The 12,592-nt window shown below is 32.1% G+C and overlaps 2 protein-coding genes across 2 annotated transcripts; one reads left to right on the forward strand and one right to left on the reverse strand.

Moving 5' to 3' along the window:
• Positions 1-382: 382 nt before the first annotated feature.
• LOC114751814 (probable histone H2A.3) lies at positions 383-3,908 on the reverse strand. The gene is made up of 3 exons (XM_028940500.1): positions 3,833-3,908; positions 1,057-1,361; positions 383-833 (listed from the first exon to the last, which is right to left on the reverse strand). Exons 1-3 carry the CDS (start codon positions 3,906-3,908, stop codon positions 615-617), a joined length of 600 nt encoding a protein of 199 aa, XP_028796333.1. The 3' UTR covers positions 383-614.
• Positions 3,909-7,505: 3,597 nt separating this feature from the next.
• Positions 7,506-10,031, forward strand: LOC114751882 (uncharacterized). Its single transcript, XM_028940574.1, has 2 exons — positions 7,506-8,278; positions 9,338-10,031. Exons 1-2 carry the CDS (start codon positions 7,717-7,719, stop codon positions 10,024-10,026), a joined length of 1,251 nt encoding a protein of 416 aa, XP_028796407.1. The 5' UTR covers positions 7,506-7,716; the 3' UTR covers positions 10,027-10,031.
• The last annotated feature ends 2,561 nt before the right edge of the window (positions 10,032-12,592 follow it).

The raw sequence follows: 12,592 nt of genomic DNA on the forward strand, positions 1-12,592 counted from the left end.
GACCTACAAACCACTGCATGCTACCCCCCCCCCCTCTTTTGCCACATCTCAAGGCATCAAACCAAACTTGAATTGAATTCCACTTCACTCACTCCACAATAAATGGCCGGGATACGAGAATGAACAAAAAGAAAGGCCGGCAAAAAAAGTTTCCGGATTTCCCATGTTAAATGCAAAGACACATAAATCAACAGTAAAGACTCCACCACTGATGGTGTATAAGCAAGCGCAAGCGCGTCAATTAGCATGCGCATGTAACTTGCTTTTTCACGGTCAGTAATCTAAAAATTCAGACTTCAAACGTTCATAGGAGTAAGAAGGCCAGAGCAAAGATTTAGACATTTTAACAAATTAACTCCTAAATAGGCACGAAGGCCACATCGGAATGGAAGGGGGGGAAAATAATTAAAATTTCAACAATATCTTCGTTGAAGGAATCATAAGGAAGACAATTTCTATTCACAATACAATCAGAAACCCTAACTAAAGCTACAACTAAGTCGACAGAGCACAAAGGATCAATCCTCATATTGAAGTAAGAAAAATCAAAATAAAAACTACATTAGATAGTGAATCACGTAAGATCGAGGACAAAGGCTTGGCGAGCCTCAAATTTAAGAGTCATCATCAGCACCAGCGCCCTTCGATGAGCCTCCTGTCTTCTTGGGGAGTAGTAGATTGTGAATATTGGGCATCACACCTCCATTAGCAATTGTCACATCTCCCAGAAGCTTACTGAGTTCTTCGTCGTTCCTAACCGCCAATTGAATATGGCGAGGCACAATACGGGTCTTCTTATTATCTCTTGCGGCATTTCCAGCCAACTCAAGAACCTGAAATTCCAGATATTCAACCTCAGGGGACGCATCCAGGAAAATTCAAATTCGAATTTAAAATCCCAGATTTGATATTAGAAGGCAAAATTGATTAGACGCCCAAAATTCATGAAAAATTGGGAAATCTGATCCCAAATTAGAAACCCTATACCTAAAACATGCGAAATCACGAGTATTCAAAGGCAAAAGGAAATATCGGCGATTAATGAAGGTAATTTACCTCGGCAGCGAGATACTCAAGGACGGCAGCGAGATAAACGGGAGCACCGGCACCGACTCGCTCGGCGTACTTTCCAGCCTTCAAGAACCGAGCGATACGACCAACAGGGAATTGCAGACCAGCTTTGCTGCTTCGTGACGTAGCCTTCTTGGAAGCGCCAGATCCTAAGGTTTTCCCCCGACCAAGCCATCGCTGAGCTTTACGATTGCAGAAATTGATCGGCAAAGGGATACCGGATGCGGAACAGAGTTTCGCGGAGCGGGACAGCGGAGAAAAACGAATGAAGAGGAGTGGTAGGATCGCTCCTTTAATATATAGTAGGTTGGAATTAGTTTACGCCAATGAGAATGAAGTACTCGGATCGACAATGATTGCCGTCAGATTAGCCAGGACATGGACGGTTATGATTAGGTTTGGGGATGTGATCGAAGACTGTCTTGTTCGTTTGGCAGCCGTCATAAAATGACAAAACGCCACGATCATTTTCTGCGCTGACAGAATGACTAAAGTAACTATGATTATTTTTTTGCCAAAAAAGTGAAGGGAAATGGCAAATAGGTCCCACTCAAAAAAATTAAATACAAAAAAGTCTATTAAAATCATAAAACTATTTTAAAAGTTTTAAAAAAATTTTGCATTAAATTTTATTTATTCACTTACCAAATTACCATTCTTTTTTTTTTAAAGTTTACATTGACAATTGAAAGAGCAGTGGTTGACAACTAAAGATACAAAGATTGACAACTATCGCGACTGGTTTAACAAGTTGTCAAACCAACCGTGATAGTTGTCAATCCTTGTACCCTGAGTTGTCAACTACTGCTCTCTCAGTTGTCAATACAAATTAAAAAAAAGGATAATTTGGTAATTAAATAAATAAAATTTATTGCAAAAAGGTCTTTTGGGACTTTAGGATAATTTCATAATTTTACGGGATCTTTTTGTATTTAATTCCTTTGAGTGAGACCTAATTATAATTCTCCCAAAAAGTAACTATGTTTATTATTACTTGTTTGGTCCCCCACATGTACTTACAATTAGACATGGTTATTTCACCAAAAAAAAAAAAAAGAAATTAGACACGGTTACTATAAATAATACTCCTTCAATTTTTAATATAAGACATATTTTTCTAATTTAATTAGATTAAAAAGTTAGATAAGTTAATTAGTTATAAAAAAAACATATCATACTTTTCCTGAAATACCATAATCATTTTTCTTAATATTCATTTTCCTTCTTTTACTTGATTATAGTGGAAGGAATAATTATAAGAGTAATTTAGAAAAAATTAATAAATATGAAAATAAGTCTTACATTTAAAATCAAAATTAACTTCATAATTAGATCCTATATTAAGAAACGGAGGAATATAAGTTTAAAATATTATTGATGTCATTCTTCCTTTATGAACTGCATGATTTATTGAAGATCTTTTTCATTAAATTTTTTATATATGTGGTGAATTATTCAGTTTCGCCGGCCCAAAAAAAGGTGTTGATATTCAAATCGGGGGAAAAAAAAAAAAGTAGAGGCTTTTGTATTTATATTGATGATTAACAAACTATAAATAATATGTTTTACTATAAAAATTTTATATTTTATGTTAAATTAATCAAATTTGAAATTAAGATTGAGTAAATTATTAGACGTTTAAATATAAGTTTATATACTAACAATGCCATTTTAAAAAGTTTAGCCCCTTTTTGTTTTTGCATTTTCGCGGATATGGGATGCTTGCAAGAATATTATAGTTAATCAATTCTTTTTTTTAGACAAAGATATCCTCTCATTGGGGGTAATTTTATTTAAGACACTGTCAACACTAAATATAAGCATTTTTCCCGGAGATCTAAATATAATTAATCAGTTTTAATTAGCGGGTAATCATGTAAAACACTGGCCCCATTTTTTTTTGGTCCTTTAGGCCAATTAAACAAAGGCCTAGGGCCCTTTTTTAATAAATAAAACATTTTATTAATTTTTAAAGTAAGTATGTGAAATAAATTTTATCTCAACTTATATAAAAAATGTTTATAAGTTATTTCAACGTTAATCCAAATAAAGATTTAGGGGGTGTTTGAATGAAACCAAACCATAATTTGGAGAATAACTTCTGAAAAATATATTCTTGAAAAACTATGGTTTGTGAATAATAGATTTTGTGATAAAAGTGATTCTGATAAAGTGAGAGTATTTAGATAGTTATTATCAGAGGCACTTTTTATATGTACAAATCACTAAAAATGGCATAAGTTAATATGATAATTACATAAAAGATAGATTTTATAATATATTTTAATTTGAAGGAATAAAATAATTTTTACTAACATAATTAATAATATATAAGATAATATAATTAATAAATAATTAATATATGTATATATTTATAAGTTATAAGTTTAAATATGTTTATAGAAAAATGATTACTTTTTTTTCTAACATAAAAAATATTAATTTGCTTTAAAGATTTTAAACATGAAATTCTATAACATTTTTTACTAGTTTTTTATAACAGCATACTACCTCTTATCTTTAATATAATTAATTAATTAATTGTTACTACATGTGTAAATTTTTTTATAAAATATAAGATTAAAGATATGAGAAACAAGGCCATATTAGAGTTGAGAAAAATGACTGATTGGTGAATATATATTATAAGATAAGAGAATTGGCCATTAAATTTATTTATTTATTTATGTAACAAAAATGAATTTAGAAGCATAAAACGGGGTGGTTAGCGTGTCTCCTCGCTTTGCTAAGCATCCCTTACCTGCGAAGAGAGAGAAAGCTGTGAGAGAGAGAGGGAGAGAGAGCAAGGCAAAGCATGAAAGAAAGGAACCAGCCATTTGGAATGGAGAGCGAGGGACCAAAGGCGAAAGAGAATGAAATAAATGAATAATTGAGGGTATATGTGTCATATCCGTTGGCAAACCATCTGACACTCCTTTTTTTTTTTTTTTGCCACAAGCAGATTCAAAACACTTTTGACAAAATCATGGTTGTTGATTTGGGATGGGTGTTTGGGCAATCTTTTACCCAAATTATGATTTGGACAAACACCTCCTTAGATTGTTTTCAAAATACAATTTGAAGTAATTGTAGTCTTTCTAAAATTATTAGTCTTAAATGATGATTTTTTGTAACAATTATAGTTGTTTTGAATATTAAACTTAATATGTTAGCGTTTAGTAATATTTTATCAGTATTAAATAGCTCAATATCATCAATTTTTGTTAACAGTTTTAGAGTTACAGAACTAAAAGTTTACTTTTTAAAACTAAAGGACTAAAATGAAATTCTATGTAAAGTTAAAAGATTAAAAGTATACTTTAGCCTAAACTTTATCAGATTTGGATTTTTCTTAGTTTCACAACTTCTTCCCAACACGCTAGATTATAATCTAATACTAATAGTCAAGATCTCTCGGTCAAGTAGAAGGATTCAGATCCTTGACAGAAAATTTGAGTTATAAAATAAATTAATACTGCTGAATTGATGCAATGCTAGTAACCGAAGGATCTTTTAGAAAAAAAGAGCATAGCGTTTGTGTTCAAACGCCATTTTTTAATTCTTGAGTCATACCATTTAGCCAACTACGTGCTGTTTGAGATGTATTCCGCGGCAAAAAGGGGAGCAAATCTTGTTTCAGACACAACAGAGCTAAATGTCCGTGTAATTGCAAGTTACTGGTATAATTAAAGGATTTTTGTTATTTCTTTCTCGTCAGAATATAACGTGACGCAGACTTCAGGTATATCCAATTGAAATGCTAATCAATAGTTAGGTAACGATTTCAAGTAAGTTAAAGTGGTTGGCTTGTTTTGATTCACTGTTAGAACATTTAAAAACAACTTTTTAATTATGATTTACCATAAGGTGAGTATATTCTCCATTCATGTAAACGTATTTATGATAAACAGTTCCAGACAAACATATAGACTAGTTTGAAATGATGATTTAAGCCTTCAAAATAAATTATTCAATCATAATTTATGAAATATAAAGTAAGCAATAAGTACATGAAATGAGTTTCTATTTCGATTTATGTAAAAGTGATTATAACCCCTTAACATAAGCATTTACACAAACAAGCTATTGAAACAAGTTTATAATTTTTTTTTTTTTTACTATTCCCAACTCTTTTAAGACTTGTTGGGAATAAATCAAATTAAATAAACCTAATCATAATTATTATTATTTTTCTTTGGCACCTCTTTTTTACCTAGTACTGGTATTTACCATCTGTGTGTGTTTGTGTTTTGGATTGGAGAAACCAATGGCCCTATTTTTGTGAAGTAAATATTATTGGCAGGTCACGGAATATAGATATTGGTTTTGGGCCTCAATGATATGTGGATCTTTACCAAACCTGGGCTGGATTATAATTATAATTTAGGGAATAAAAGTATAAGTTTACGTCTTATTACCTGGTCATAAAAAATATACTGTTCACAAAATAAAAGTACTCCTCGGTCTTATTATAAGACCCCATTTGACTTTTTATTTGGTCCTAATTATAAGACCCCAATCCATTTTGTCTCTTATATTTATGCATTTTTTCCAAGATAATCCTTCTAATGATGATAGTTTTAGCCAATATACTTAATTAGTAAGGATATTTTAGGAATGATAACACTTATTTATTATAAATAACCAACTTAACTTACTTCCTTAATCTCCTCAAATAAGTCAATTGAGTCTTATAATTAGGACCGGAGGAGTATAATTTACTCAAAAATATCTTTGGTATTATCACCAGAGAATCGTATGATATCATTTCTGCCTTTACGATTCTTTCGGCATCATAAATATCTTTCAATTAGAAGCAGTCGTGATGCTCAAGATCAGACATTAAATAGATGTAAATACCTAAAATGTTGAACTTATTATATTTAAAGATTTGATACGGGAATTTCCAAATATAAAACGAAATTAAATACTCTTCTGGTTTAAATATAAGACTCTTTTTTATAGTGTATATATAAGACTTCTTTTGTAGTGTAATTTATACTTAAAAAAATATCTTATATTTGGAATCAGATGAATATTTCACTACTGCATCCTTCCAAATTCATGCGTATCAAGATTAAAGAACTACTCTAGAGATAAGGAGAATATCAATAAAGTACTACTTAAAAACAAAAAAACAAAAACTTATCATTCTTATTAAAACGAATCTAAAGTGAGAACACAGCTTATAGTGGTATTGACATATCACTTGCTAACTAAATTTTAAGGGAAAATGACCCCCAAAAAAAAAAAACATGAAGATTGCATAATTTTAGATGAGAAATTGCTATAAAAATATTTTGTTATTTTTAAGTCAGATGCATTAAAGTGTATAGAACGAATCTGATTTGAAACATAGTAATCAAGTACATGACGGGAACCATATTATCATAAGCTGTTTTTTTTTTTGGGGTAAGAATAACTCTCCGGTCTGTGTATTATGGTGGTTTTTTTTTTTTTTTCGTGGGGGTGATATGACATATGTTTTGGCCCACTTCATGTTTGATTTCCTATACTACCTCCGATCTTTAATATAAGATCTTATCTGATTTTTATTTTGATTCTAAATATAAGATTCCAATCCAAAGATTGAGGTTTTATATTTATAACCAAAATAAAAATCAAACAAGATTTTATATAAAGGAGCGAAGCTAGTAATACCAGGTATACATTAAATAGTTTTATTTTCGGAAGAAAATTATTTCTTGGCTAATGAAATTATTGACTTCGGATAATTCGCAGTTGAAACTAAAAAAGTCAGTTAATTCATATCATATTCTGCCACATGCATAATATTTTTCTCATTAAAAGTCCATTCGCCAAAACTTAATTTATGTTTAGATGTATTTTTTTTAAATAAAATTCAGATTAGTAAGTGATTCAGATTAGTTTTTATCATTATAAATATATAGTAATTTAAAGTTGTTCGAAAATTGAAAATAGCTTTTAAAAAATAAAGCAGATCATATTTTAGTAAGTGGGCTTTAAAATATACTGTAAATGATTTTTTAAAAATTAAAAAAAAATATTCAAACAGCTTTTGACTTTTTAAAAGTGTTTCGCGAAATGATTTATAATTTTTTTATCACAAATTAATTGCATAGGCTTTTATCTCAAAGTGACATTTTAAAACATGAATACATTTTTTTTCATGGATAACTAAGCCAACTAATTATTTTAATTTTTATAAATTAATTATCCATATAATTTGGGCATATTTATTTATCTCTTATACGCCTCATCAAATTATATAATCCTTCTCACTGAATGGCGCCGCTGAACAAGGTTTCTCCAGGTTTGTTATCCTGTTTTCCCGAAGCCCAAGTTCCTTAACCTTCTCAAACTTCTCCACATAATAAATGCTTATTATTTAACTATCAAATTTCCCATTATTTAACACTTTCTTTCTCCTCTGCTCCGTTCATTTCATTCCCCCTTCGCTCCCTTTCCCTCCGCTTCAAAATCTCTCAGTTCTTCGCAGCTCAAGACTCTGAAGCCTCCAACTTTCTCATTCCTTTCCCTCCACCCCGCATTTTCCCGGAGAAAGAAAGAAACTTTCCGGCAAAAAGAGAGTGTTGCGATGTGGGTATCTTTTCTTTTCACCTCCGCTTAATTCAGAAGAATTTCTCAAAGTCTAAGCGTAAGATGCCAAGAGTGTGGTTCTCTCTGAAAAGATCTCTTCACTGCAAAACAGAAACTTCAGATGTTCACGCCCCAAAATCGACGAACCATTTAAGCGCAATCTCCACCAGACAACCCGGAAGAAGATCCGGGTGTTCCAGAAGCATCGCCAATCTCAAAGACGTCATTAATGGAGGAAACAGCAGGAGGCACTTCGAGAAGCCTCCGAGTTGCAGCCCGAGATCCATCGGAAGCAGCGAGTTCCTCAACCCAATTACCCATGAAGTCATTCTCAGCAACTCCACCTGCGAGCTCAAAATCTCCGGCGGCGGCGACGGACGCTCAGCATTCCTGGGCACTCTAAGGCCTGGAACTCCGTCTTCGTTCAGGAACAGTGCTTCTTCTACTCCGAAGAAGTCATCATCTCCTTTTCTCGTATCAGACTCGGGAGGAGGATTTGTAACAAGCAGAAGGTTCTCAATTGAGGTTGATTCAAATGGGTCTTCCTCTGCGAGTTGTTGCAAATGTGGAGAGAAACTTAGTAAATGGGAAGATGCTGAGTCTCATCATCTTGCAAAACATGCAGGTTCGTGTTGGTTGATTCTGAAATTGTTGTTTCATCAGAATCAGATTGCTAGTTTTAGGCTTTGGCTTGTTTGTTTCTTATCTTGTTTTGACCACACAGGTTCTGGGTATTTCTCCATCTGATGATATTTGTGGATTTCCTTTTTGTTCTTTTCTGCGTGATGACATTTTAGCTTAGTCTTGCCTTTTCTGCTTTTGAGACTGCCAGAACTTACATGATTTCCACTTTCTTTTTTATCTGCCGTTGATTTTCAACAAACTTTTTCGTATTTTACCGCTAGAAGTAGTGAGATCAAAGTTTATATAACTATATAGCCCTTTTGGCAACTAAAAAGGGTTCATACTTCATGGAGGAAAAGATGCTTACTGGTTTTTCTTTAATTTAGTTTAATTGTTTATTATTTTACTTTGTTAAATTATTCATTGTTATATTAGGGGCACAAATGATTTGGCAATAAGTTTTTTTTTTTTAATTTATATTTCTGAACTTTCTACTATTTACAATATTTTTTCACATCACTAATGCAAAAAATATGAATTAAAAATTGAAGAATTAAGTTGGCTCCACACACAATCTCAAAAATCTAAAATAACAAATAAAGACATGAAAATATTCATTAATTACTTTATCAGGCATGTGCAGCTAAATCTATGTCAACCTCTCATTAGTATGAATTAGTAAAAACTTCTGTTTTCTATCTTGATAAGTAAATAATTTTTAATTAATATCACTAAAAGAATACAAACATATTTAACAAGTAGCACTCTCGACAATAATCCAACTCATTTCTCATTCTACACACAACGCACGTCTTATCTAGCAACATGCATTATCTCACAGTAACCTCATAATAATATTTTATTATTTATTGACCTGCTTGTTATTTTTTTCTTTCTCCTCCTTTAAAATTTTGTTCACTCAGGCATTAGTTGTTTATATCATAACTTTTTTATTGACTGAAAAAGAACCGAACTAAAACTAAAAATCTTCATTGGTTGCTAGATTCATACAAGTTAGTGTTCATTAATTCTATTAATTAGAGTCCCTTTATTTGAACAGTGACAGAACTTGTGGAAGGAGACTTATCAAGGAAAGTAGTGGAGATAATTTGCAGAACTAGCTGGTTGAAGCCGGAGAAGAACAAGCAGCAGCTTGACTGTTCAAGAACAATGGACAAGATTCTGAAAGTGCACAATACTCAGAAAACCGTAGCTCGATTCGAAGAGTACAGAGAGAGAGTGAAGATGAGAGTCAGCAAGCTCCAGAAGAAGCACCCTCGCTGCCTCGCCGACGGCAACGAGCTTCTTCGCTTCTACGCCACCACTCTCTCATGCTCCCTCGGCTTCAACACCAACAGTCCGTGCGTTTCTGAGAGTTGCTGTGTCTGCAGAATCATCAGAAATGGCTTCTCAGTCAAGGAGGAGGTGAAGAGTGGGAACGGTATCGGTATATTCACAGCGTCGACGAGCGGAAGAGCGTTGGAGAGTGTGGAGGATGACGACGACGAAGGTGGTGGTGGGGGGAACGAAGAAGGAAGTGATCAGAAGAAGAAGAAGGCACTGATAGTGTGCAGGGTTATTGCAGGTAGGGTTCATAGGCCATTGGAGAATGTGAAGGACATGGTTGGCTTGCAGAGTGGGTTTGATTCTTTGGCCGGCAAACTTGGGGTTTATTCTAACATTGAGGAACTTTATGTGCTTAATCCCTCTTCTCTTCTTCCTTGTTTTGTTGTCATTTGTAAACCTTGATGCAAAAACTACTGGCTTAATTAATCTCCTCAACATATATTTACTAGCCGTCAATTGTTAGCCTTAAATTAATTAGTCTGTAGTATGTGCATTAATTTGCACAGAATATGATGATAATGCGCAGATTATTAATTAATAGTGCATAATTAATAGAACTAATTGTTCACGGAGGAGGGTTTAATCTGTGATCAGCAATTTGTTTGAGAAAGTTGAGTTGACAGAAAGGACTAAGTTGAAAGAGAACAAAATAAGTTGTGAAACAGATGAAGAAGAGTTAAAAATGAGGGATCACTTTGAAATAACAATATAATTGAAGGGCAGGAGCAATAATTTATTCCAACAACGAAGTTATTGAGAATGTTTGGCTCGTACGTTATTGGAGGCACTTTTTGATCGTTGACGTTCCAATACACATGAGCCTTGTTTGTTTGCTATAAGCCTATCAAGATGCAAGACTTGTTCAGATGTGCCTGATTAAAGAAGGAGTTTGTTAAAAAGTTAATTTCAGTTTAAAATACTACATCTGGTCCTATTTATAAGAGCTAATTGACTAATTTAAGAAGATGAAGAAAAGAAGTTAAGTTAGTTATTTGTAATAAATAGATGTTATATTTCTTAAAACATCCTTACTAATTGAGTATAAATTATTATTGTTAGAAGGACTATCTTGAAAAAAAAATACATAAATATGAGAGACAAAGTGGATTGAAATCTTATATTTAGGACCAAAACAAAAATCAAACAAGGTCTTATATTAAGGACCAGAAGTTGTATAAGACTTTAATTTAATTTATTTTTTATATTTATTATTTTTCTTAAAGTCGCTGATTTAATTTATCTGACTTATAATGTTACATAGTACTCCCTCCGTTCCTTATTATAAGAGACGAATAACCGAATTACGTTAATCAAAAAAGCAGTTAAAATTAGTTAAGAGCAATCAATGTGTAAAAAATATAATCTTTTTTCCAAAAATTACCTCATTAATAAGGAAAGAGAGCATGAGAGAGAACAATTAAATTATTAAAAGAAAGAGAAGTGGGAGAGAGAGAGTGTGTGAATTAGAGACAATAAATATGGGTAAAATAGGAAATCAATACAAAAAAGTAGAGACAACTTTTAAGTGTCTCTTATATATAGAAACATGCCATAAGCATCAAATGTCTCTTATAATAAGGAACGGAGGGAGTAATATTTTAAGGATATCATATATGTTATAATTGAGTAATTTATTTAATTTTTTTTATCTATGTAAATTAATTAAGTAACTCTTTTATTGTATTAAAAAAAAACGGAATATCTTGTTAATTAACATTTTCCCCTTAGAAAAACTAATGCATGTTAATGGCACTATGTGCATGTGCAGGCCCAAATAAAGGCATGTGCATCAGTAAATTTAATTAGAAAGTACAGCATGGAATGAAGTACAACAACGTGTTCAATATACTAGGTATGAAGCAATCCCAAGATCAGATTCCATTTTCATTGTGACTTTAATTTATTAATAATTTACTTGTTTGTTTATTTATTTATCTTATTGAAGTTTATGCCTAATAATAATCCAGGGATGTTATCCTAGTAGGGAAGATCATACTTAAATGTATACTCTCACATGCATTATGCAAATGTCTGTGGTGATAGCTAATTTATTTTCCCAGATATAAAATTTTTATAATCAAATTAAATGGTTAAGTCAGGGCAAAAGAAACTTGAAGGTTAAGAATTTGATTATTGCTGCTGTTATATTATTCTTATTCCTACGTATATGAAATTGCTGAGCCCGAAGAATGTTTTAGCTCTCCGCCAGAGTTTCCGTGTGGTGCGTCAGATAATTCAGCAGAATTAATTTACATTCTGAGGGAGCAAGAGTTAGTCTAGTTAATAAAGAGTCGGTTCAAAACTTATAAAGTTATGAGTTCAAATCTTGCTACTGATATGAGGATTTTATTGGTGGGTAATTTATAAGTACTTATTTAAGTATTCTTTGAGCCTAGAGACATGCTTTGATCCCGATGAGTTTCCAGACCTAATTCAAATAAACTTTTTTTTACCAAAAAAAAAATTTACATTCAGAATTACTGATGGTCCTTTCAATTAAAAAAATGTAGCTTAATTAAGTCGATTATAGTTATGTATATTTGCTTTATTTTTTTCCCTCAAAAAACATTTGTTCGTTCTTTGAAAAATTATAATCACACTACTTCCAAGTTCTAAATAAAATGATGAAAATTAAATGCTTTTTGAATATTAGAATGATTACCAAAAAAAAAAAGGACTACCGTTAGCACGAAATGGTACAATGTGGAGATTAATTACATAGAGATGACAGAAGCAGTGGAAAGAGCTACGTAGCATTATCCAGAGGTCTGAAGCACATGCCGGTCATAAATGTTTACTAAACCCTCATGAACACAAAACACTTTCTCTGCTCATTTATGACTATGCATATATTTGTGTTCAAAACTTGAAGTCTAACCAAGTATTTATGGCAAAATTCAACTTGTCAAGGCATAACGTAACCCAGTTTTCTAATTAGCTACTCCCTCAACAACTACAACTACACACA

This window comes from Neltuma alba, unplaced genomic scaffold, assembly GCF_004799145.2.
Source record: "Neltuma alba isolate B1F8T4 unplaced genomic scaffold, ASM479914v2 tig00001146_pilon, whole genome shotgun sequence".
Taxonomy (NCBI): Eukaryota; Viridiplantae; Streptophyta; class Magnoliopsida; order Fabales; family Fabaceae; genus Neltuma; species Neltuma alba.